Source organism: Annulohypoxylon maeteangense (genome assembly GCF_022496945.1).
Source record: "Annulohypoxylon maeteangense strain CBS 123835 unplaced genomic scaffold GGS22scaffold_12, whole genome shotgun sequence".
Taxonomy (NCBI): Eukaryota; Fungi; Ascomycota; class Sordariomycetes; order Xylariales; family Hypoxylaceae; genus Annulohypoxylon; species Annulohypoxylon maeteangense.
This window is the reverse complement of record NW_025953259.1, coordinates 717,353-743,169: the sequence shown is the minus strand read 5'-3', so window position 1 is coordinate 743,169 and position 25,817 is coordinate 717,353. Positions and strand designations below refer to the sequence as shown.

Sequence of the window (25,817 nt, the reverse complement as noted above, 5' to 3'; positions counted from 1 at the left end):
TACGAAACCGAATTTCAAATGCCTCGATCGTGCTTACCAACAATATTTATTCATTCGGACATCTTTCTTCAATACCAAAGTGTTGGTGTTAGTGTTGGTTAGTTGGTAGCAATATGTTTGTGATGGGCGACAACGGCATTGGTTGAATTCCTTGCCAGCGAGACTATTTTGAAATATTGCTTTTATTTAATCCGCGCACTCGGCCGACCCATAACTTTCATGGCGCAATTCTCCGAGCATCTCGTGCGAGAGGCCCGGAACACCGGATGATGTATAAACACCATATGGCCTGTCGTTTGAGAGTCTCTCGGGGAGGGCCAGTTACAGCTTTTGGAGAAAGCTTGTCGCAGCTATTATGATGGTGCATCGATATTCAAGAAGAAATGCGCAAAAAGGGGCCTTGAATTGATGGAAGGTTCAACAAAATAACAAAAGGTATCAAACTTCAGTAATATAATTGCTTCCATCACTATAACTTTCATTATATCTACCTAGGTATAGAGTTACTATACTGTTGTTGCAAATACTAGGCACGCAATATCATACAATCTGTGAGCCTAGCTCTGACTTACACCAAGACAAGGAAACCAAGGAAAGGAGAACAAAAGAAACCGCCTAGGTCCACGATCGAACATCTGGTACTTCATACACCACCCATAAAAGACAAGCCTCCGGCATTCTTGTCAACTGCCATACTATGCTCTAACCCACAGACCTCGAAAAGCTTCACAGGTGTGATGTGCTTAGGTGTCCCAACTATCCCTTGGTACTTGAGCCGGGCCAAAGTCTCACGGATAGCAACATATGCCGGTGCCAATGTGGCAAAGCTGAAGATCATGATGCGGAATCCCATCTTGCTGGCTTCGTCGACGGTAATGACAGGGCTCTTACCATTCTCAACCGAATTTAGTAATAGGGGCCAAGGTGCCAGATCCTGAACTGCCTGTGCTGCTTGAGCCTTGGAGGTGAATCCTTCCAGAAGCCCCACATCCGCGCCCTCATCCCGGGCAGCCCGAAGTCGTGAGATGCATGCATCGTATCCAAGAGTCTGAAGAGCATCCGTTCGGGCGATCAGCACGAAATCGGATTGCAACCTGACGCGTGCGGCATGCGCAGCCTTGATACGCGAGATGTATTCCTCTTGCGGAACAACTTTCTTTCCGCTAAGATGACCGCATCGCTTGGTAAGGACCTATTTCGTGAATAGGAGTTAGCAATCTGGAAAATGGTAGATATGATAGCCGAAGAACTCTCACCTGGTCTTCCAAATGGGCACCAGCCACGCCAGCGCGGATGTATTGCTCTACAGTACGAGCCACCATGATAGGACCTAAGACGTATCGAAGTTAACATGGGATCATATAATCTTGAACGAGAAAATGCTTCGGGAAACTTACCACCATATCCAGTGTCCATATCAGCGATGAGAGGAGGGCCAAACGGGTCAAGGTTTGCAATCATCTCAGCATTTTCCCTCATTTCATGCAGCTGGGCAATGGCGAGGTCTGGCTGCCCGATACGGGAGGCTGTAGTACCAGCGCCAGTCTATTCCATGAGCGTATAGATTAGTATGACAGTTTTCGATAAGCTTTATTGTGTCATTGTTGACGTACCATATACATGGCATTAAAGCCTAGCTCTATAGCCGTGCGAGCTGAGAGCCCATCGTAGACACCAGGGCAGACGATCAGCTCGTTAGTCTCAAGTAACATCTTGCGGAGCTTCTTAGCCCCTGATGTTGGCTCAAGGACACTAGAAACGACATCGCTCAGCCGCAGCGATCTGTCAGTCTCCTCCAAGGTATTATCTTCTGAGGGGGGTACAATAGGAGCCACTTCTAGGGGAGCAGTGACTTCTAGGAACTTAGTGGCTTCTGGGACAGCAATGGCTTCTGGGATGGCAATGACTTCTGGGGTAGCAATGGCTGCTGGGATGGTAGTGACTTCGGGGATGGCAACGACTTCTGGGATGTCAACGACTTCTGGGAGAAGAGTGACTTCTGGGGCAGTAACGATTTCTGGGAGAATAGTGATTTCTGGAGTAGTAACGACTTCTGGGGTGTCAACCATAGTACTATCATCCTCCAGAATCTCAACTGTATTGACTAAGGGGGTTGACTTGGCCGGCTCATGGAATTTATTGGAAACAATATCCATCGCCGTCTGAAGGATCACGGTAGATTCGTGTTCCTGATAGTCTGAGGGTACGATTGTAGAAACAGCCATGGCTATCAGATTGGCTTCTTGTGAAGTAGATGTTCTTATTGAAAGATATAGAGTAAATGTGCAGTTTGGAAGAGGGGAACTGATGAGTATGAGATCAAGACTATTAGTACACTTAGCGGAAGTCACTGTATTTATATTCTCTCCCTCTCAGTATTTGCCTCCTTCCTAGACCATCAATGCCGCCTCCAAACTCCTGATAGTAGGTCTAGGCACCTAGCATGCTCTCCGATGTCCCATGGGGTATGGGCATCCTTCGTTGCAGTAAGCATCGATCGAGATACACTACTCGACTTGGCGCGTATGTGACTTCCCTCTCTTTCCCCGGTCAAACAGGTCTTTGTCGCCGACATGAAAGCGCCGGCTTCATCAAACATTATCTGTGGATCTTCACGATGCATGCATCCCTTTGGAGTACTCACCTTAATGGTGTGTAGTCTGACTTGCTCAGCCCTGAATTATCCGAAACGATATTTGGTAATTCCTGCATTATCCCTGCTACACACGACGCGCTTAATCTGTTTTGTGTATGCTGCACTCGACGTGCTCGAGTTGCAATACGAAAGATGGGTTACCTATCAAGCCTAGGCGGCCGCCACGAAGATCTCCTATGCCCGAATACTACCCTAAGTTTCTAATATTCTATGACAAGAGGCAAAAAGATCGAGGATTATGAGGGCATACGAGAGGGGTATGTCGATATCAGCATGTTCAAATTCCGAATCGGAGCAACTAGAAAATACATGTGGACGGTAATTAGGTGGCTAGCTAGGCTAGAGGTCTTAGATTCATATACACCTTCTCGCTGTCGTAATAACTAACCAATCATAATAGAAGAGCGGCTCTTGTGGAATGGTGTAGCTCACGGAGCATTCAGCCAGTTTGTCAGTCTATACTCGGGGCTTAAGAACATTTGTCAGATTTGCGTTCTGGTAGGTAATCTAGGTAATCTAGGTGATAAAAGACCCATGCAGTCTTAGGCGAGTTATCGTGGGTCCATATTCCGGGGAAAACATGCTCGTTGAGTATACCAAGACATGATCCTCAACCCTCGCTCGGCGGTTCTGCTATCATTGACCCCTGTTATGGTGTATATGTCAGCAATCTCAGTTCTCCTTCGTGGGACTAGGGCTCTGTCATGATCTCGTGTTTATAGGTACCTGCTTGATAATAGCAAAGGTTACATCTTCTGTTGTCATCAATGGAGCATAGTTACTTGATTTCCATATCTTGGATACCGAAGCTAGTTTCGACTAGAGGCGCTCAACTTGGCCGTTTCAATCTAGCAGAAACCCTTCATTCAAGGTTGCCAGCATCAAGATGTGAAGAGCTTACTTTAATCTCTACAATGAAATTGAATGGCTGCTGCTATATAAGGTCTAGGCCTCTAGATCCTTCAGCTGGGCGTAACGGGCACCGGTATGATCCACTATGCCGTAGTTATTAAGATATCATCCTTTTTACACTTGATAAAAGAAGTAAATGGTCTGTGGCTCGAGAACTCTTGATGACCTATACCAAAAAGGCAACGCCACTTCGTTAGTATGATGGTGTGGCTGTCTAGCATCTTACTTATCTGCTTCAGCATCGGTGACATATTAAGCTTATAAAGCGCATCGGTCGGTCAGATAACCGAAAGGAGACGCTAGCTGCACTCTCGGCTCGCGGGGTTGATTCGAGCGGAAACATCCCAGGCACTACTGTTGAGTGGATATGACTATCGTGGCTATGTTCTGCTAATGCAGACCACTGGGCGGCAGTTCGCGGCGGACGGGCCGGGCCGGGAAACTAGCCACAACTACCAAGATCTGTAATTCTAGGGGTAGGCTGCGAACAAGGCAAAGAACAAGGTAGAGAATCCAGTAACTTCACGTCTGCTTGGCCTCACCTTCGATGCATGTGATTGATATCTTCCTTATTCCTCCGTCGGTGGGTCCTACTACATGTTAGTATTCCTAAACTCACATGATCCATTTGCCGCACGTCGTCATCGATGAGCCCCTAGAATCTAGGACTTGCCAAGCTTGAAGCTCCGTTGAGCGGACTTCGATCGATGCATATACGTGAAGGATCACGACACCTGCGTCCTCGACATCAGAAAACATCTGACAGATCTCATTTCAGATATCCAGGTTTCCTTTCCTTATACCCGCGTGACAACGTGTGATCGTTGACCTTAATATCATTGGCGCGCGCCATCTTGAATGTCTACCTACCTACTAGGCACGACCCTCGCCGCCGCCGCTGCAACATCTACGGTGGGCCCTGCAAGAAGATTCGCGGAAACCGACCCGTTAATCCTGGGAATTTTCTTGAGATAGATCATTTTCCTAGATAAGAAAGAGTATTGGCACATGATATCAAAATCTCTAGGAATTATATCTTACCGTGAACCTTCTTTAGGGGGTGTTGCCGTGCAGAAACGGCGTTTGTATGCATGTCATCTTCGGACCCTCTAAACATTCAAATTAGTCTACTTGGCTCGCTTGGCTTGTTATAAGTCCTGCTATATCGCCGCGGCGCGTAATCCGAATCCGGAACGCCGAGAAATACCTCAAGACTGAAAACTAACATCCTCACACAATCACATCTCGGTAGGTAATGTAGATACTTTTCGAAGTCGATCGAGGAAGGATAGGAGCTGAGGAGTGCTAGGTGATATCGTAAGATAGTTTCAGCTGGGCTGAGATAGACTGTTGATCAAGCCCGCTGATAAACATAGGATAAGCGATCACCTTGGCGCCAAGTCAGACCCGTTCATTTTCAGGGACCAGGCGAAGGAATCTTCAGCAGACAGGATCGATCTATCATATTGTTGATCGGGCCTTCTGTGTTAAGCCATAACAAGCTGTCTCGGACTCCCGGAGGACGATATATCCTTAGAAAGTATAAGTCCGGTGTGCTGAAAAGCAATGAAGTGGCGACTACTTGACCTGTTAACGCGACTTACCCTTTTGACCGACGTCCCCAGGTCTACCCAATCATGTGGCCCGAGGCAGGTAGTATGGTGGATGGAGGCTGGCTTGCCGAGTCGGTGCGGCTTATCATTCGACAGCAATATTGCATACATCCTTTAACAGGTCTCAGATAGGCAGCCCTCATTAGGGGCGTAAGGAGAGCCAATTGACTTATCTGATTTATCCCCGGGACTAAACGCCGCGTAACTCAGCAGGCAAGAAGAAGCGAACTCCTATCGCCAAGCGCAAGCCGCAGAACGGCTCCGGGATGAGGACTGCGGTCGGATCGCGAACCTGTGGACCTCGGTGCAGGGCCGGACCCATTCCATTGCATTAGCCATATCGCGTAAGGTAGGTAGAATTACTATATCCATCAGATGGCGCCGATGGCGCCGTAGAAATACGATCGTGCTAACACCCAATTTGACCAAGTCTAAAATCTAGACTGTTACTGTGTTATTCTCACGGTGTGCGTGACCGACCTATGAGATAGGAAATCTCATCAACGTTATCAGTTTATGCGTGCTTCTTCTATTACTCACTTGCCTTCAAGGTTTCTATTGCTAAATGCCCACCGGGTCCTCGACTTCAGACCTCGCTTCGGAGGCCTCCCCGGGAGCTTCTAGAGCGTTCAAAATATGAGAGGCGGACGGAGACTGAGGGATTTAGGTTTCATGCATATGCATTAGTGTATAGCCAAGAAAATACCAAGGAACAAAAGGCTTCTTTCACATTCACACGTGGATTGGCATCCCGTTGGCATTATTTGAGACCTGCCAAACTCCTTCCATTTGGCACAGACTTCTATGGTCCGGTCACTTTCTTCAGCCGCTTTGCGAATCCTTCCGCCCCTTAATACTCAACACAACTCCCACATACAACCGCAGAACGCCAAAATTGTGCTTTCAAAATAGCCGCTATTATGCCAGAGGAAAAGAAACTTGAGTCTGGTCAGGTCCTGGTCTTGGATACGTCCGAGAGGAGACCTACCGGCTTCAGCTTCACGAGCCAGCTCACCGACGAAATCAATTCAAGCTTGGCAGCTATACCTTTACTTGCCTGCTGTTTTGCGACAGGTCTTACTGATGGAACTCTCTATAACGGTCAGAGAATATCTACCCATCCATAATTCCATAACTAACATGGTGTTTAGCGTATGGTACTTTCGTGTCAATGCAAACTGGTATGACTGCGATACTTCTGGAATTAACCTAAATTCGCAAAGATAATTCTAATATTTCTCTAGGAAACACGGTCTTTGTTGCACTAGGAGCTTCTGGGCAAAACAACAAGCCTTACGGATTCGCTCGCTCCCTTTGCTCGATAGGGTGCTTCGTAGTTGGCTGTTTCGCCTTTTCCCGTCTACACAAACTGATCGGCGGAGGCCGTCTTCGAAAAACTCTCCTCTCCTCTTTCTTCGCGCAGACCGTTTGTGTTGCCATCGCGGCAACCATCATCCAGACCGGTATTGTCGATGGCACATACCCCTCACGAAGAGACCCAGCGGACGTCGATTTCACTGAACTTGCACCCATTGCATTGCTTAGTTTCCAGGCTGCAGGTCAGATCGTCAACAGTCGTGGACTAGGCGTGAGCGAGGTGCCCACTGTCGTAATCACAACTCTGTTGTGTGATCTAGTGAGCGATGAGCGGATTCTGGCGCCACTGAAGAAGAATGGCAAGCGCAATCGCAGAGCTATAGCCTTTGTCCTCACCCTCTCTGGTGCCATATGCGGAGGATGGATATCCAAGGCAACAGGCGCCGTGCAGCCTAGTCTTTGGTTTGTTGCGGCCATCAAGGGAGTCATCACGCTTTCCTGGTTATGGATCAGCAAGTGAACTCAAAGCTGTATATACACGATAGAACATATTAGACAGTCCATGCACCTTGACTAGAATAGACTATATCATAGCTTTTGGAAATTAATGCTCATTTGAATTATTTGATGCACACCAACTTGACCCGCTTGCTATGTGCATAACATCTTAAAACCTCGACCTAAGCCATTCTTTAGTCATTGAATCTGGGCGGTGCAGCAGTGCCATCACGTATCTTATTCCCGGAGTAAGAAGTTAGAAACTGGCTGAGACTCTTAAGAACAGCTCCACGAGGAGTGTCGAGGCTCATTGCCTTGCGGCCCCGAAGAGAGTTTTGCGAATAGAGGGAATATTATACGGAACAAAACTACATTGCCTTAATTTTTTCTGATACAGCGTCAATGGCTTGTAGCAGTTCTTCGTTTTAAGCTCCTTTATTAATAGGGGTTTTCAGTCACGTGACACCCATATTCTTGACTCCCAATCCGGGATTTAACCGTGATTGGCCAGTAGAACAATCCCTTTCCTAATTCGTAACACTCGACGACCAACTTCCAAAGTAAATTCTCCTTAAACCATAGAGTCACTTGAACTAATCGACTAGATTTAGTACATAAAGTGATGTTCCCAGTTTGTCAGAATCCGGTTATTGTGCTAGGTGCAACATATTATGTGGAATTTGCAGATTGGAACCGGCTACGGTGACCGCCACCCCCGTTGGCCGTTCAGCCCGATGCGTCCAACGGCTCTCCAGTCGATTGGTTTACAGACGTTGCCGAATGCCGGATTGTGGTTATATCACCGGACGGATGTGGTTAGATTTATGGGTACGCTTGTATCGGACAGCGGAAAGCAACGACCGAAGCTTGTCGTTGCCGGTTATCCGGGTGATGGCTTAACATCGCATGGCACGCTACCTAGCGAGGATCCCACCATCCCCAACCGGAAAATAATTGATCGTACATAGTACGTATGTATGACACATGGTTCCTGCAGTAGTAGGTATGCAATAAATAGCTTGGAATATATTTAGAAGCTGCGAGGTTAACTACCTGGTACGTACCTAGTAGCAAACTGAAACGTCATCAAAGAGTCGGTGTCGGAAGATGAGCCATTCACGCCTTCACTAGGTACATTGAACCCCTCACCGACATTTCTGATGGTCACCCCTTGTTCCCTGTTTCCTTCATTATAAATATCACATAGACTCGTGGCTGCCTTCATCGTGGGATACTCACTTAACTGCCCAGTGGGGACTTTTAGGGCTTATTCCCATAATACTTTATATTTTTCAGCGCCAACGATGTAGGGAAGCTCTTGTCCGAGGTTGTGGACGCGCACAGACAATCAGACATAACCCTGAAGAGCCCTTCTCCGGGATTGACTTTCGGATGAACATGTGCTCGGATATCTCATTTATCTATAGCCTTCGCCGATGATATGGGAGTACATTCCGAGTCCGCTCCTGGGCCCGCCTTCCGACAGTCTGTACAATCGCCTCATACAGATTGGGTCGCTTGATGGCTAACATCATGACTAACGGGCTTGACACTAACCGTCCGAGACCAATCTGCTTCCACGCTGTTGATCTATAGCTTGATGTCGTTCTCGTAGGAACACCGATAATGATGCGACTCGAGAATGTGCTTGTCGCTGAAACTTCCGTCTGTGTCAGTTCTTAATGCGTTGATTCAATTGGTACAAACTAAGGATACTAACTCTCTAGGTTTGAAGCAAATTATGCGAAGAAATAAGATGCGACATCTGATGATTGAGATTTGAAGGTAAACGATGTTGACCGCTCTTCCGAGTTTCTAAAAGCTTTATTGGAAGTTACTATGAGATCAGTCAGCATACAGTGGCTTCATAGAGGTAGGTAGTAGGTACTTGAGGCTAGATATCTAATAAGAATCTCATTTACAATGACTGCTGATATGAATTACCTCAACTGTTCCTAAGTGGATGCTGAAAGCCGATGCGCCACGATTTCCTTATGCCTCAGAGATGAACTCAGCGTATGCAGCATTGAGAACACCAGGTGCGATATCAGTGGCTAATATAATTCTCCCTTTCTATCGTTACTGAGGTTATTGAGAAGTTCATCACAAGTTATGTTGGTGCCGTGTTGTTTCGACATGGCGGACTGGTGGTAGCAATCATGCAGAGCAATACGCGGAATAATACACGTCTCTTCACACCGACAACCGATGAGGTTTGGACACAGCTTGACATGGAGGTCATCTGGTTTGTAACTACCTAGGTAGTCATGGGGTATTTTAAATGAAGGCTTCTAAATTAGGTGATCATACTGTTAATAGGGGTTGGATTGTGATGAGTCTTTAGCTTAACCCCATATCTACCTACTTTGCAGCTTTGTGGTTCTTACTTACGCAGAGATAGATGATTTAGGAAAGTAAAATTGCCACTGAATTGGACGTACAGGTTATGTAATGCTTTGCGTAAGTTTCACTTTTCATTATCGTCGAATATAACGACATATAGATGAACTTCCCGGATCTCTGGGTTGGGGTTGTATTTCGGCGCGACTAGGAATCTCATCTAGTGTACAGATACCAGTCCACTAAGGGTGACACGGACTTCTCGGAGTTGATCTCAGCGTGCTATCTAGGCAGCTAAACTTATTCTCCGTATGAAGCCGACTTATTAAGGTAATTAGGTATTCGTTAAAATAAATACCTACCTATGCATTTAGTAGACGGATTTAGAAACGGATGAAGTGGAATTTTTAGTCAGCTTTACAACTTAGGTAACCGTCTGGGTTGGTCGACAGTGAGAGTTATCTCATTCCATACGACCAAGGATTGTGTAGCATTCGTAGAGGATTACCCGAAATTCGCTTGATCCTCAACAATAAAGCCTCGACTAGCCAAGGAAGTCAAATAAGCATAAGCAGAGACAAATGATGAAATATCCATTAATCATCGTTTACTACATAGTAACCATTGGGAAAATAGTGTGCAAGCATGGTGTTTTGGGTACCCTTTAAAAATTCGCATTATACGACTTCTGCATGTCTAGGCGCCTAGCGATTGGTCGATCACGATATTATTGAAAATACCATCATTTTTCTTATGAAGAACGGGGGCTGTCTTTTCTACAACATTCAGCCGCATCTAGCAAGGGACACTGATAGCTGCGGTGCATGAGATGATCAATTTCTTGGTTGAATATTGCTTACTTAGGTAGTGGCTTCCATAAGGATAAATCCGTCTCTTGGAAGTTGTTTCTAGTTCCACGAAAAGAAAAGGGAATGAGTTGTTTAATGATGCGGTGTAAGAAAACCTGATGAAGATACGAATGACTTGAAGTAGGTTCTAGACCGAGTGCTTACAGATAACTACCTAGTACCTACCTAGTAATAGGTAGTACCAAGGTGGTGGTGATAGATCTTGAATTCATTATTGTGGATGCCTAACCTTTTAGCACCGAAGAAGATTATACGCACACAGCCCTAGAACCCAATCTAGCCAAATCAATGATAACAATTCTAATTCTAGCTACCTTGCGGCGATCGTGATCCCACGAACTCTTTCGATGTTTTGGATAGGTATCCTAACTATTTACCTATGTAACCCAAGTACTTACTTATACTGCCTATGTAGGGGGGATCGGCTTATTCATTCTCAGCTTATTGCAGAAATGTAGCAGATAAATCATAAGTGAATGCTTTGTCGATTCTCGCTACCTGTGCGGTAGGCAGTGGTCATTGCTTGTACCTAGATCTTAAGTAGGTACCTAGGAACTAGGTACCAGATATATATTACTATAACTATGTATTCAAATTTTCGTATAGTAAAAACAATTGGAATTAGATGAGTTTATACACTTATAAATTCAAATTGTTTGATTTCGATGTTTAAATGTTATTGAATTCATTAATAAGGGGCATCTGTGTAACGGGCTGCGGGCTGCCGCTTACGCGCAGCTGACGGCCAGCTGCAGCTCGGTGATTAGCGAGCGCCACGCCGCACCACGCAATAAATCCCTGTTCCGAAATACGGCGGGTCCCCCGAAAGGCTTAGTCGTTTGATCCAACCAATTAATCTGTACAGCTGGACTGGGGGACCCCGGTCCAAGTGAAGAGAACTCGCCAACCGCGGTGCCGGGGTCGCCATCATCTTTTCACAACTTCATCCCCTTCAAATCCAGGCAGCAGCATTTCCATTTCGGACCGTCCTCCACTAACGCGATATTCATACGCGGAAATCCATGAAGAAAAGTGCGAGTACGCGGTACCTAGTACCTACATTTCCTGAACTAGAGGTTTGTTCGTCCAACCGGAGCTCTGGGGATTGTCTGGTCGCATCATACGCAATTTATGGACCCGACTACCCGCACCTGGGCACCTAGGCACCGAGATTATTCTCACATTTAGGTTTTATCAAAGTTAAGGCAGCTGAATTACTTGTTTGCATATCACAAGACCGGGCCATATTGTGGTTGTGCGATGCGACGAGCCTTGAGCTGCGTGCCTAAATTGCTTCTCTAAGCATTTGCGCGAATACTAAGACTTGCCCCTCGGTTTCACAAATGCTCCTACAAGTTGCCTCGATGTTATTTCTCACTTCAACTCGACCGCCTCATCAAATATATGACCTTAATACCTGACTGCGGCCCACGCCGTGTTTTTTCTCATATTAGTGACTAGATTTTCTAGTACCATGTTAAGGGGAACATGGTATATTTTTCAATTTTATAAATAAATACTTTTTTTATAATATTTATTTGTGTACATACTAACCACCATGGACTCCTTTCTTCCCATGGGCGGTTTCCAACTGCCCTTCCAACGTCGACTTAGCAGGCTTTACAATGACACGAAAAAATCTTCGGACTTTGTGAAGGAGTCCGCTCCGAGCCTGGACGACCCTGATATCAAAGCTCTACACCGCAAACTACGCATTCAAAAGGACCGCCTTGTGAGTTGGGGCTTGGAGTGGTCAGACCCGAATCAGGCCGCCGAAATTGATGAGTCCTTATCTCAAGCAGGCTTAAGCGACCTTGTGGGTAGTATTATGGCAACTATTAAGGATATTCTTGCTGAGGCCGAGCCCTTGTGGCTTGCTTCAAGGCAAAATGTTGGAAGCGGGAAGACCTCGGAAAAGGCATCTGGCGATCGGAAGGTTCCCCTGATCGTTTGGGATAAGGGAAGATTCGAAGATCTTGTGAAGGATTTAACGGCTTCTATCGATACTCTTTGCGACCTCTCTAGGACGCGGTCGTCTGCTGCAGTTCCTTCAAGACCTACTGGAGCGAGGTCATTTAAATCCACCACTTCAACCGAAGATCTGCGGCTGTATAGTTCTACTAGGATTAGGACCCCGCAGCAGATCGATATTCGAACTCTAACAAGTCTAAAATCGATGCAAGTCACACCGATATCAGAGACCGAGACGGCACGAGATCGGAATCAAGAGATATTTTTTATGAGCAAGCAAGCCTATGGAGATTTGGCCCATCGACAGGGACCACAACCTTCATCCCCTCTACTTGTAGAGTATGCGCCATTTGACCCGATATATTCCGCAACCGGTATCATGCCCGATATGTCTCGATTCGAGAAACTAAGCGCCGGTCTCCAAACAGAATCTCAAAGATCCCCCGGCTCGTGGATCGGTCTACCTCTTCTTTTAGGCTACTATGAAGATATGGCTGAATCGAGATTGGCCTTGATTTACCAATTCCCCCCCGGCTTTAACCCGGTTACCTTTGAGAATCTTACCCAAAACACTCTTGACAACCTGTGCACGCTAAGGGGGCTCCTCAATAAGCCAGATTTTGAACCAGTGCTGGAGGCTAAGTTCCGCCTTGCTCATAATCTCGCCAACACGGTATTTGACCTACATGCTCGAGGAATCACTCACGGAAACCTTAGTGCATCCGCAATATCCTTCTGCAATACTGTTGGAAACGATCCCGGTCTACCAGTAGGTGAGGTGGATGTCAGAAGACCTCTGGTGTCGTCGTTCGATGTCTTCCCCGAGGAAACAACACACAACGAGTCTCAGCCCACTTTTCCGTTACATCGTCACCCACTTGATCCTCGAACAACTAGTCAATCGCCCCTTACACCGAACAGTGACACTAGAACTCTCGATTTATACTCATTGGCTATGCTACTCGTCTCCATCGGTCTCTGGACTCAGCTCGAAAACCTCGTACCGAGTCGGACATCTCCCAGCATCTCAGAATCGGTTCTTCAGCAACTGGCGATACGTTGCGGTACCCCATATATGAGAGCCGTCCAGGCGTGTTGGAACGCTGTTGACCAAGAACTTGCGCATCCAGGCTCTACCGAGGAGATTATAAGTCAAACCCAGATTAGGGTCAGTCGTTATTTGGAAGCCTGTTGTATCTTGGATAGTATAAGCGGATTGGATGAGCAGCTGGGCGATGACCAGGACAGATTTTCTTCCGGGGGTGGGAGAGTCGGGCCTACGACCGAGCCTCTCGCAGGCCCGTCTGCAAGCACCCGAATTGCTCGTCAAACTACGTTGCAGACATTGACAAGTAGGGAAACCTTGGAATCAACTAAGGGTGACAGCAAGGAAACTACTAAATGTAAGATAGACCTCGTTTTTATAAGTGTACCAATGAATACTAATATGCCTATTAATAGCCGAGAAACCTGCGGAGACTACGCCAGAGCCCTCAAAGACCCAGCGACCTAAGCTTCGACTCTACCCCCAAGTTCCACTCTCGACCGAGGTGATCGAACAATGGCACAGTACCCTTATGCCCCAAATCAACTTAGCCTTGCGACACTTTTACCGCAAGAACCCCGAGTCTGTGGAAATCTCACTCGAATCTATTGGTGAATCGCCTAATAAAACCAAACCGACCGTATTGGTTGTCTGTACTTCGGTGAGCAAGGTTCGAGCTATATTAAATAAGAAACTTGGCGTATTTTTCGACGGAACAGGATTTGGCCTGAAGGTCTGTCGTGGGTCCATGGTACGGTCTCGAAAGGGACCATTAAGAAGCATGACCAAGAGTCAGTATTCTGGTGCGGCTGAAAATGATGGAGACGATCCTGAGGCTGCAAACCCCGGCTATCAAGAGAGGCCGCAGAATGGTGCCAGTATTGGTGCATGGATAGGTGACAAACACCTCCCGCCCGTTAGTTTTGGGGGCCTCCTCATCATTGATGATAGGCCATATGGGATGACAGTCCATCATATGTTAGACGATCCCGAAGCTCAGTTGTACCCCTCCGATCTGCCTGAGGAACCTAAAAGGGCGAATGCCCCTCCCCGTCGTAGCATGACACACCCTCACGAAGGAGAATCCTCAACCGACGACAGCAGCGACGATTTTGCAGAAGAATTCTCAGATTCTGAATCGGAATTTTCGGCTACGGATATCACTAGTGACGACGAAGATGATAGTGATGAGGAAGAATACACTGATCCTGGCGACATCCCAGGCGTAGAGCCAGGCTGCGGAGACGGTATGTAAGGTTCTCCCCTAAGTATGCACCTAGTCTCAGACAGAAACAATACGAATAAGCTTCTCAGTACATCGTATCTACCAAATCTACAACAAATTCAATCTACAGCGAATTACACATAGCATCCCACCTAATTTCGGTTCATGAGTATACAGCTAAACTGGGTGTGTGCAGGATATATAGTTACCCAACCTGCCTTTGACGACGTACCCGAGGGGTTCTATCCCTCGGAAGACACTATGGATGAGGTAAGTTAATTCTCCCGTGCCAGATAGTTACTTGGCGGTCTCTTTCATATCTATTTTTCATCGGGGATATTGGGAGGGTACTAATGTCTTGTCCAGGATCACATAGATACGTATAGACTCGGTGAAGTTTATGCCTCATCCGGCATACGTCGACGCAACGAGCACGGATTGGTTCACGAGATTGACTGGGCCCTATTCGATTTTCAAGACGAGAGACTACCATCGGATAACCTGATCCCTCGTGCTGCATCTGCTAGTGCTCAATCGACAACTTCGGTGGGGACCATAAATCCCACAGAAGTAGTCCCAGCAAAGTCTCTGCCGGGCCTAGAAGTCCAATGTATCGCACGTACAAGCGGATTGCAAGTAAGTGGCCGGCTGTTAGAACTTTTACAATCTTTATGTCTCATCTTACGTATGATATCGGCTAACAAACATTCGCCACTTACCAGATGGGCCAAATTCTTCCCGCTCTGACTTCCGTTAAGATTTACGGCCGATCATCTCCCAGCCATACCTACCAAATCAGCGGCAGGTGTTCGACCTCGCGCGGGTACCGCATCCCAGCCACAGAGGATCCACCTAAAATATATCCCCGCTCCACCCTTCCCTTAGGTGTTCCCGGCGACTCGGGCGCGTGGATTGTCGATCGGCCATACGGCCGGCTATGCGGACATGTTCTGGCTTGGAGTGAGAGGAAGCAAGTGGCATACATATGTCCGATGGAAGTCCTACTTCTCGATATCGCAGAGACGTTGGAGGCAAGGGATGTGCGGCTTCCAGGAGGGAAGACGGTGGTCAGCATGATTGAGCGTGAAACCGACGATGTGGTGGAGATTTCGGATGGGGAAGACTGGGGTGCAGCTGGAGAGGATGAAGTTCCGCAGCTGCAAGAAGTATACGGGGCGAGTAGTGGTGCCGAGACGAAAAGCATTGGAAGTACGGGGGGACCCCAGGTTGGGAAGAGGCTCTCGGCTGTTAAGCGGGAGCAACGGTACGGTCATCGTGACGAGGGTACGGCGTTGGCTGCTGATGTGGATAAGATGCACATATAAACGCACCTCGGTAAATACGGATGACACGATAGGACACATGGAGGTCTAGATGGGATGGAATGAGGCGATACGATAATGACGACAGATACCCCCTTTTACTCACGACACTCCTAAGCTACATTCTACTTCATACATGCCTTCACTGCCGTATTCTACTCCCGATTAATCAGGCGCTAGGCGTCTGGGACGACTTATGTGTATCTTGAGCCTCGCTTCTTATGACGATCTGCTTACTTCATGGTCACCAATCAACGTCGGACCGAAATCTGAGACCCCAACGGCTCTCGTGGGACGTCCTTTATCCGCTCGTATTAGACCGTGGTTCGTAGCCTGGTGCCTAGCTTTGAAGTAAGACCTGTGCGATTTACCACAAGATTTCTAGATTGTCTCACGGCAGTGCCTACCCGGATACCTTAGTGGTTTTATTGGGTAGTTTTGGATGCTTAGGGCGAATACACACCGGGAACCTATGAGTATCACAAACACAAAGATGAATCATGTGGTGTGGGGGGAAAAGGGAAAAACTTTTATTGTGTGCAAAGAAGTATTGCAATAAAGCAATTTGCAATGACTATCTGGGGTATCTAAGTACCTATCCCATAGGATTTTGCTAATGAAAACTGCAACCTGTGACCTTATCCAGTGCTATTCGAGGTTCTCGGCATTGCCATCTTCAGTCTTTGGTCATGTCGAAGGCGTGAACCAGTCCATCGTGTAGAAGAGAACATGCCATTCTCATCGAATGCCGATCGAATAACTAACTCATGGTATTCGAGATCTTAGATCACGAGCACTGCACCCAGAGCCACCATGGCGCCAACAGTGAGCAGACCACCAAGAGTCATGAATGTCTGGCCCTTAGTCGAGACGCCGCCGTTGTGCTCATGCTGAGAGGACGGACTAGGAGTCGGGGCAGGGGTGCCGGGGTTGTTGGGGTCAGAGCTCAAGGTGCCGTCATCGGCGTAGGTCGCGGAGACACCAGTTGCATTTCGGCAATCTTCCGGCACAGGGCCGGTTCCAGCGACGAAGTTAACACCAGCGCACTAGATGGGGTTGAGTTCGTTGTTAGTTATGTACGATGATGAATAGCAAAAATCGTATTTATATCACATGCACTGGTCATGACATACCTGGTAAAGGTAACCGTCCTTGGCATGTGAAACCATGCCGATGTAGCCCTTCTTGCCAATGAAGTCGTGGGGGACGGTCACATGAGGCTGACAGTAGAGACCGGAACCACTCTGGTCGAAGATGGGGTAGACCAAGATCCAGCCATTCTCGGCGGTGGGGTCAAGAGTGGCACGGTAAAGCCAGGTACTCTGAGAGTGGGTAAGAGTAGTACCGATGGCATCACCGTCAACATGGAAATCAGTGATGGTCACGTTCTCGATGTCAGGATGGTAACCGCCGCACGGTTTCTTGGGCTCGTCGTCGTCGACGAAGGGGCCAACTGCAGGGGGATGCTGGACAGTGAAGTGGGCCTGAATGCCGCCGGCCAGGAGCAGCATTGCCGACGCGTAAGGTGCGATGGAAGGCATCGTGACTGATTGATTGTTCCTTTGGTTGTCTAGGTGATGGTCAGTGATGGATGTTTTTTTTTTAAAAAAAAAATAAATTATCGTGCTTGATATTTTAGGGTCAATGTGAAGGAAACGGGGTCGGGTAATATGGACGAAAGATGAGAAAAACGTGGAGACAAAAAAATACCTGTGGATGGATGGAACTTGGAGTAAGACAAACTGGTGAATGACTGATAGTAGGATTGCGTCAGTTACAAGAAAAAAATGAGGATTAGAGAATGACGCCTTGTGATACTGTGTAGGTAATTATGATCAGGAATAGGTATGTTGAAGTTTGTGGAGTTTGGATTTGACGAGATATGATCACGAGAGAAAAAAAAGAAGTGCTATGGTGCTTATTTATCTGAATATCATGAATATGACGTACCTGCTTGCGTTCGATATTCCTGCGTATCTTGAAAGATTGCAGTTACGAGTTGGGTTGTTGTTGTGGTTGAAAATATTGGGAAATAACACACGGAAGGCGAAGTTGATGTAGGTACGACGTAGATTTATTCACACGTAAAGTTCTAGGCAGCTCCTACTTGGTATCGGTACCTGTCTTCGTAATGTACGGCCGTTACCCTAAAACGTGGCCGTCCCTACACTTCAAAAATACAAAAATACATAATTATCTAGGTACAAAATACATGTACATTCAATATTTTCGAGGTCTTTCTCAATGTATATCCTACATGTTCGCGGTATCAATGTTCATAGACTGGGATCTAATAACGAGATCTTGTCATACATGATTACCTTGACTGACCTGTTGACGATTGAGAATCCAGGTTACAAGTCCCTTTCATTCATCCCATAATAGACGTACGAATTCAAGAAAAGTCTTTTCTTAGATCATGAACCTTCGCATTCGTCAACGGTTTCTATGTACAGAATGTACAAATGGGGAGGCATGCAATTCTGAATTATTTTAATTGGTCCTTATACATCGTCATCGTCGTTAAAAAATGGTGTGGGGTCCCCTGTAAAGTACATCTTGCATCAACTGATCTTGCAGGTGAGATGGCTCTTAGGGGTGTTCTTGCAGGGGCATTGGGGGCTAACCCCACACTAATGACATGGATAGTCCCGGGATTACCGCCTAGCTCCCGCAGTCTCGGGTCATCTAGTGCTTCCCCACCTGTTTCTTCTGGCTAACAATTTCCAATTGAGGCTATTTGAGCAAATTGTGGGGGTATTTTGGTATGGCTACTGCTTTAGAGGTGTAAAGAATATATCATGGGAGAGCAGATAAAGAGCATATAGAGCATCACACTTCCCTGAAATTTGGGTGGCACTTCCAACACGAGAATCGCACCTGGAAGTTACCTTTGTACCTCGAATCTTCGATAAGGCGTATCTAATATGATGCGATATGCATTACACCCAGTCTGACAAGGCGTTCAGGATTTGTTCTACAGTGAGACAGCGGCGACTAGGTAGGTAAACAGTTTCGAACCCTTTCGAGTACTACTAAGGTAGACCGCTTGTTAGATTATGTATGACTAGAAGATATGATGATAGCAAACATATTCCAATGATGTTTGCAGGTGCCTCGATAAAATTAATGTCGTGATTCATAATTACGTGCATGTGAGTTTTCTTTCCAGCACGTATACATATAGGAGATACCCGTGTGGACATGGAGATACATGTAACTCCTAGGTACGTATACCTATCGTATTAAACCCATTCCCCAGATCTTAAGGTAGGTGCACCTTAGGCTAAGTATAAGGGTGCCTGCAGGGAACCTTAAACCTTGGAGACCGAGACGTTCTTTCGCTCAGAGCCCCGTCGCCTAGAGGGTCGTTCACTTACCTACCTACCTAATACTTGGTAGTGATTCCATTAGCCTACATTTTACTTCAAATTTTTAATTCTTACCAAGCCATTCTATCTGATTTGATTCAGATCCAACCCCACCATCCTTCCCACTTATTCATCACGTCTTCTTCCAACCCTCACCTAGATCAGTTCGCACCTTGACGGTAGAGTTGAATAGGTGAAGGAGTCGCGTAACTATCATTTCTAGTCTTTTTGACAAGGACATTCTTTTTTTAATTCGCCATTACTGATTGACGTCTTGTGGATTTTTTTAATGTTCCAATCAGCACAAAATCCAGAACGTTCACATATCTCACACTGCCCACGTTTTCCACCATTCTCCTTTCATTGACACCATATTTTCCAAGTTCCATCTCGAACAGTAGACAGTCAGCAGACTACTGTCAGAGTATTTCCGTTCTCATGTTTATTTTCTCTTAAATTCTCGTTTAAAATTAACCAGAAGTGGAATTGTGCGAAGATGTCGATCTTTGCCAGAGACGATATGGACATGGATGACATGCCCATGGGAGACGAAGACTGGCCCAAGACCAATCGTGCATATGCAAAAGGGTACTGGTACTTCATTGCAGCCTCTGTTGCACTGTTTCTCGTTATCCGAACCATTAATTTTGCCATAAACTGGTCAAGGTAAGCTTCCTTATTATCGACCGCACATATCTGTGACGTCTTCATTTCATTAGACTAACCTTTGCACTTAGAGTACGCAAATCTAAGAGCCACTCAGTGCAGGTCCCTACCAAGCCAACCAACCGATTCACCCAGTCATGGGCAACCTTGACGGCCCTCTGTAGGGAAATGAGCTATCCGCAGCTCTATATCCCAATCCGAGGCCTGTCATGGATGACGCCGCCCCCCATGGGCCGAATCTTCATCATCTTAATCTACTGGGCTGTCGTCGCCTATATGATGGCGAAGGATGTCGTTATAGACGACATCAACTACTTTGAGAGGATTGGTTATCGCAATGCCTGGGTGGCGGTTACTCAATTACCCCTCCTCTACTTACTAGCCTCCAGAGCCAATGTCATTGCATTGATTACTGGTACAAGCTACGAAAGACTGAATTGGCTTCATCGATGGGTAGCTCGAACCATGTTCGTCTCCGTCACCTGCCATGGCTGGTTCTTCTGGACTGAGTGGGTCAGAGGCGATATGGTCGAAATAGAATTATCCATGATGAGAATGGTTCGCTATGGAATCGGAGCTTGGGGAGTCTTACTATGGATGGTTGTCTCGTCCTTCAAGCCGTTCCGCTCCATGGCGTACGAATTCTTTGTCATACAACACGTCATAACCGCCGTTGTATTCCTATGGGCTGTCTACCGTCACGTTCCTGACTCCGCAAAATACAACGTATGGTTTGCGGTTGCCTCGATCTGCTTTGATCGCGCTTTTCGTCTGGGACTCCTATTTTGGCAGAATATCAAACTGCGTCCGAACCGCACATGCTGTGAGGGTGGACAGTGGATTGGTCATTTGACAAAGCTTTCGCCCATAGGCGAGTCTATAACAGTGCTTACTATCAAGGACGTCCACTTTAAATGGAGCCCGGGACAGCACCTCTACCTGTGGTTGCCAAGAATGGCATTGTTTGAAGTGCACCCATATACGATTGCCTCAGCCCATCCGGTCCCAGAGACGTGTATCTGCAACAGCATTCAACTGGTAGTGCGATCTCACTCGGGTTTCTCGAAGCGCTTGAACAAATTTGCCCGAAAGCTGGAGGCATCCGGAAAGAAGCAGACTCTGACAGCATTGGTAGTAGGCCCGTATGGTAACCCACCTCGATGGGATATCTTCGAAACCTTGGTTTTCATATCCGCTTCGACGGGCGCATCCTATACCCTCCCTGTCCTGGAGAATGTTCTGAAATCCACGGCCAAGTCATGTATTAAACGAGTGGATTTCCTGTTGGCAGCCAAACAAGGAGAGGAGATTAGTTTCTACCATGAACGTTTACACGATGCTATCGAAGAGGCCAAGTCTGTGGGTGTTGAACTGTCCGTACACATTGCAGTGACTGGCGAAGGACAAGCCGAACCGACGGCTACTCCATCCTTCCCGGAGTCTTCGGCGTCCTCGGCGAATCATGAGAAGAAGATCATCGATGGAGAGACTCAGGCACCAGCGAATATCGAAATCGCAGGAGTCGTGCAGCCATTGATGGACCAATCGCCTAGCCGTGTCCCAAGCACAAGTTCTGACTCGCACATCCATCATTTGACATCACGACCCGACGTAGCTGGCTTTATCAAGGCAGCTGTTGAGGTCACGGGAGGTGAAACCGGCGTCGTCGTTTGTGGAGGACAATCCCTAGTTGCCAAAGTGAGAACTAGCGTGGCTAAGCTGAGCGACGAGCGCGCTGTCCATAAGGGCACCGGTGCCCAGGGAATCTACTTGCACGTAGAAGAATATTGCTTCTAAGGGAGATGCTAGGAACGTCTATATTAGGAGTGACGTCGATTGCAACATGACGACCGAGGCTCGCGATTTGCTGTAGTTTTGGTACTCATGTTTCATTTCACTGCTGGCTGGTATTCTACTTACTGTCTAAGATTGATAATGTGTATTCGGATCCTTCGCCTCGGCAAATCATAAGGCCGTCGGCTACCATCTGAGGCGGTGGATGGGGAAGTTCTAGCTATAGCTAAGAAATGATATGCCCTTATTCACTATACAAACTGTTGATTAATAGGTGCAAGGCTATGAAGTAAACGATATAAAATTACGGCCAATGGATGTAGGGTGAGAACGGCATACCGATACCGATTCCCCAACACGTTGAGGGTATGTAATTCAAACTTGCTATGAGACAACTTCGGGGGACTGAAGGACCGATGTATTTCGTAGTGCTCGGCTGGAGTACCCGGATCCCCCGAGCCGGGAGGATAGCGCTGCAATACTAAGGTTGCTGGCTGTCCGTACATGTGTTACGGTACCCATCGGCCAGTCCGGTTACCCGAGTATTTTTGACGCGTGTCTGCAGTAAGAGGGTGTCATGTCATAGATGATCCTGATACTTCTAGTACGTCTAGCTCATTACGAGTTTGAAACAGGCGTAACGTCCATTTGCTGTTACACAGGAGACCTGATTGTTTCTTGGTTCGATTTGGTTTGTAGTATGAAACATCTGGACTTTTGAAAGCTACCTAGTAGGGAAATATGACCTGTCATAAATCCACGTACCTAGTACGTACTAACGTACCCACCTTGGAGTCGGATAATAATTGATGCGGAGACTAACCTATTTCTGTATCTTATCTGACTCATCAGCTTAGCACCTTGCCCACTCCCAACGCAGCTGAGGCTTCCATTAATATACATCTTTTAGCTAACCGCAAACAATCTGCATTTTCACTGCAAAGTCCTTACCTACTTTTAAGCTTATATTTTTATCTTACCTTAGAATGTATCCGATATCGAATGTTTTTTTTTTCAGTGCCAACCGCCATTATGAATGAAATGTCAACCTGCATTTCACTCCGCGCGTCTTATAACAACAGCATTTGGCATGACAATATCCAGCTGTGATATCCGCATTAGCCCTGTCCGTAAGACTTCCAGCAGCCTATTCAGATGTAGCGGAAGGAAGTGATGATTACTTAGGCCAGAGCTGTGCCGGCATGAAAAATCGACATATTGGGAAAGGGAAGGATTCGGGTGGCTTTCGCTCACGCACTATTCATCGTACCTCACATCGAGGTTGCGATTGTAGTAACCACTAAGCGTCGTTGATGACGTCCGTGATTCGTCATGAAGATAGTGGCTTTCCATGGTGCTTCAGGTCCTCCCTGTTTAGGACTTCGACCTGAACCTTGAACACGCCACTCGATCCTGAGATCTCATCACTGAATTGGCGGCAAAAATAAGACTCGATAAATCTACCACCCATTCTCGGACCTATCGCCAGTCAAAATCCCATTATTAAATCCCGAATTATATTTCCCCGAAGATGCTGAAGATGACGTGGTGATTGAAGCATCGTTTACCAGAGATTGCGGCCTTGGCGAACATAGGACTTGACGCCTTGAAGGAATGGTTGATGCGACTAGTAGGGGACGTATGATCTGACTATCTATCCTCCCCCGGCAGCCCGGTAAATGGAGTTCAACGCACGTTTTAATGTTGGATTCGGAAGACCCGCCGAGCTTTGGCCAACATCGAACTTCCGAGGGTTCACGAATCCCTTGTTACGATATTGATGGAGCATGTTAGTGAAGCCGACTCACTAAGTCATCTCTGTACCCACTCACTTCGAAGATGTAATGTCTTTACTTGAAGGGTCAGCGGTGATCAAATACGCCGTAACTAAGTGACCAGCTTCATCTTTCCCCGTTAGCCCGACATTTGCTCGGAGGATGCGCGTACCATCATTGATTAAAACGGACTTTAGGCTGACGTTATACGCATCAGTTCTAATAGTAAAATATGATGCCAGGTTCCAACCATGCCATACTCGTGGTTGATATTGGAAGGAGAACGTACGTGGTAGCGCGTTATAACTCCTCTTCAAGAAGATCGACGGGTTGAGGATGGCAAAGTCGCCGCCGGAGATCCCGCGGACCCGTGGAATCCTTGCGCCGTCATGATACAGATCATGAACAGGTGGCATTCGGTGAGTTGATTTGGGATTTCATCGTCTCCGGTAGTACAGACCGACAAGGGACATAAAATATGATGAAATTGGGTATAGGCCATTGCCAATTCATCACGGCAAGATGTCTACCTTTGAAGAAACCGCATTGACAAGTCATTTTATGCGGAGTCTACTAGGAAGATCGGAACCGTGAAAAAAATAATCCTGGTCCATCCCGATGCCCAGCTGCCGGCTGGAAACTGATGTAACTATGCGCCTTGGTTGGGGTGCATATCGAAGTGCACAACATAACCTTCGGGCAGCTTGTCCCCACCCCTTCGATCTTGCTTTTTAAGGTGATAACCTTGAAAATTCTCAGTTTACCTATCTACCCACAACCTGCTGATGAGCTTCGGACCCGAACGGCGCCTACTAGGTAGTTTAGCCAAGGAACAGACGGCCGTCGTTCTCTAGTTACCAGGCAAGGGCGGCCTTGCTACGAAATACGCCTCCTTTGGCGCCTTCGATAACACGAGGAGGTGGCATTTTTACTACCTAGTTAGCGTATGTTGAGGTCGTCCCCCATCAATCTCAGGCCAACCCCAAGTAAGGGTATGATGAAGTTTATTCCTAGAAGCCAGGAGTTTAGCCTCGCCCTAAAGTCAAGGCGTTGTATGGGAGCATTTTTAGTTAGCCGATTCTTATTGGATGGCTAAAAGCTAATATTTGCAGTCATGGACACGATGTTTAATGAGCTACCTACCTAGGTACATACATTCACATGAATGTGGCGTCCCCTAGAGAACTATAGCGCCAATCGGAAGCCTACTTTGACCCCGATTGATACACAATTACGAGGTTTCAAAGTATCAAATTCATTTCGATGATACAACCGAAAACGCGTGAATTTCGAAAGAGCTATTCCGGCAGGTCAATTTCAAGAGGAGTGGTTGCGCGAAAAAATACTGCCCCCACGAACTGGTGTCGAGTGTCCAGGTAAGGATTAGGAAAGACTCGAGAAATCGATCCTTATCTAGCCGTGTCCAAATCCTCCCTGATAGAAAATAGCGTCGAAAACTCATTAGCTCACTTGCTAAAATCGTCCCAGGGGTTTGGTATGGTGTGGGGCTTCCCTTACTTCCAGCCTCGCGTGCCCTGCAGATCCAAGTGGTCTACTCACCAATCTGAGCTTGGGGAATTCCCGTCCTTCGCCGGAACTAACGAATCTCATTCGCCGATTCATGCAGCCATGCGGGTTTTCGTGTAGCCAAGGCAGCAGCGGCGATGGTTCGAAGACGGTTTGGACAAAGATATCGGTTGTGGCGTTGTTGGCTTTTCTTCAGTGCAGTGCCGCGGTCTATCACTCACCTCTCGGCTGTTTGGTTATACCGTTTGAACGCCACAGCGGCCTAAATTATGCAGTCGACAACATCACGTCACGATTAGGCTCGACGATTCCTATTGGCTACACGAGCTGCACTCGTCGGCTTTAGCTGATCTCACACCATGTCGCATACTTGACTACTTCGCCTCACGCCACATCTATCGTAACATTAGCCCTATCGAAATAACCATTTATGAAACAAATCTCGGTACTGGAGTTCTAGACGGTGTTCGACGACAAGGGATTAACCCAGGCTCGTCCACATTTATCCACACCACCTGCAGCTCGTCGCGTTAGCTGAGTCTTATTTCGTTCTTGGGGAATGAAACGCTATCAGGCCGGTCTCTGGGGATCTACACGTGTCAACCCTAGCGAGGCCATACCTGGTGATGCCCCATCCCTCGTAAGCAAGGCAGGTTCAACTTATTATGGCGCAGGAATTATTATCCGGTCCCGCGGAGTAAGATAATGAGGCTAGAGACGCAGTAAGGTGCCATTAGGATTTTTTATTGATGTGACGCCCCTCCACCTTGACGTTTTAACCTTATAGGTTTCGACTTAAGGTATTGTAACCCTCCCATGTATCCAGTATGGGACAAAAAACTTTTTGCACTCTCGTCTTAAAAGTGCAACTGTTGATAGTAAGCACGGCTTGGATTGGGTCGGTAGTTCCGACATG

At 47.0% G+C, this 25,817-nt stretch overlaps 6 protein-coding genes across 6 annotated transcripts; 4 read left to right on the top strand and 2 right to left on the bottom strand.

Annotated features, from left to right (window-relative positions):
• Window positions 1–453: 453 nt before the first annotated feature.
• Window positions 454–2,307, bottom strand: GGS22DRAFT_167258 (Pyruvate/Phosphoenolpyruvate kinase-like domain-containing protein). The gene is made up of 4 exons (XM_047961960.1): window positions 1,614–2,307; window positions 1,398–1,545; window positions 1,257–1,330; window positions 454–1,192 (listed from the first exon to the last, which is right to left on the bottom strand). Exons 1-4 carry the CDS (start codon window positions 2,223–2,225, stop codon window positions 644–646), a joined length of 1,383 nt encoding a protein of 460 aa, XP_047817362.1. The 5' UTR covers window positions 2,226–2,307; the 3' UTR covers window positions 454–643.
• Window positions 2,308–5,743: 3,436 nt separating this feature from the next.
• GGS22DRAFT_167257 (uncharacterized protein) lies at window positions 5,744–7,126 on the top strand. The gene is made up of 3 exons (XM_047961959.1): window positions 5,744–6,282; window positions 6,333–6,362; window positions 6,426–7,126. The coding sequence occupies exons 1-3, from the start codon at window positions 6,102–6,104 to the stop codon at window positions 7,016–7,018; spliced, it is 804 nt and encodes a 267-aa protein (XP_047817361.1). The 5' UTR covers window positions 5,744–6,101; the 3' UTR covers window positions 7,019–7,126.
• Window positions 7,127–11,519: 4,393 nt separating this feature from the next.
• On the top strand, window positions 11,520–15,868 carry GGS22DRAFT_32449 (uncharacterized protein). The gene is made up of 5 exons (XM_047966812.1): window positions 11,520–13,579; window positions 13,638–14,468; window positions 14,643–14,716; window positions 14,813–15,082; window positions 15,169–15,868. The coding sequence occupies exons 1-5, from the start codon at window positions 11,764–11,766 to the stop codon at window positions 15,769–15,771; spliced, it is 3,594 nt and encodes a 1,197-aa protein (XP_047817360.1). The 5' UTR covers window positions 11,520–11,763; the 3' UTR covers window positions 15,772–15,868.
• Window positions 15,869–16,550: 682 nt separating this feature from the next.
• Window positions 16,551–17,309, bottom strand: GGS22DRAFT_190183 (uncharacterized protein; the record flags this gene model as incomplete). Its single annotated transcript, XM_047964946.1, has 2 exons — window positions 16,551–16,814; window positions 16,902–17,309. 2 exons carry the CDS (start codon window positions 17,307–17,309, stop codon window positions 16,551–16,553), a joined length of 672 nt encoding a protein of 223 aa, XP_047817359.1.
• Window positions 17,310–18,932: 1,623 nt separating this feature from the next.
• On the top strand, window positions 18,933–21,726 carry GGS22DRAFT_32283 (ferric reductase like transmembrane component-domain-containing protein). Its single transcript, XM_047966809.1, has 3 exons — window positions 18,933–18,995; window positions 19,077–19,805; window positions 19,877–21,726. Exons 2-3 carry the CDS (start codon window positions 19,636–19,638, stop codon window positions 21,600–21,602), a joined length of 1,896 nt encoding a protein of 631 aa, XP_047817358.1. The 5' UTR covers window positions 18,933–18,995; window positions 19,077–19,635; the 3' UTR covers window positions 21,603–21,726.
• A 2,421-nt stretch (window positions 21,727–24,147) lies between these two features.
• Window positions 24,148–25,363, top strand: GGS22DRAFT_32413 (uncharacterized protein). The gene is made up of 3 exons (XM_047966811.1): window positions 24,148–24,318; window positions 24,487–24,750; window positions 24,863–25,363. Exons 2-3 carry the CDS (start codon window positions 24,638–24,640, stop codon window positions 25,245–25,247), a joined length of 498 nt encoding a protein of 165 aa, XP_047817357.1. The 5' UTR covers window positions 24,148–24,318; window positions 24,487–24,637; the 3' UTR covers window positions 25,248–25,363.
• Window positions 25,364–25,817: the final 454 nt, after the last annotated feature.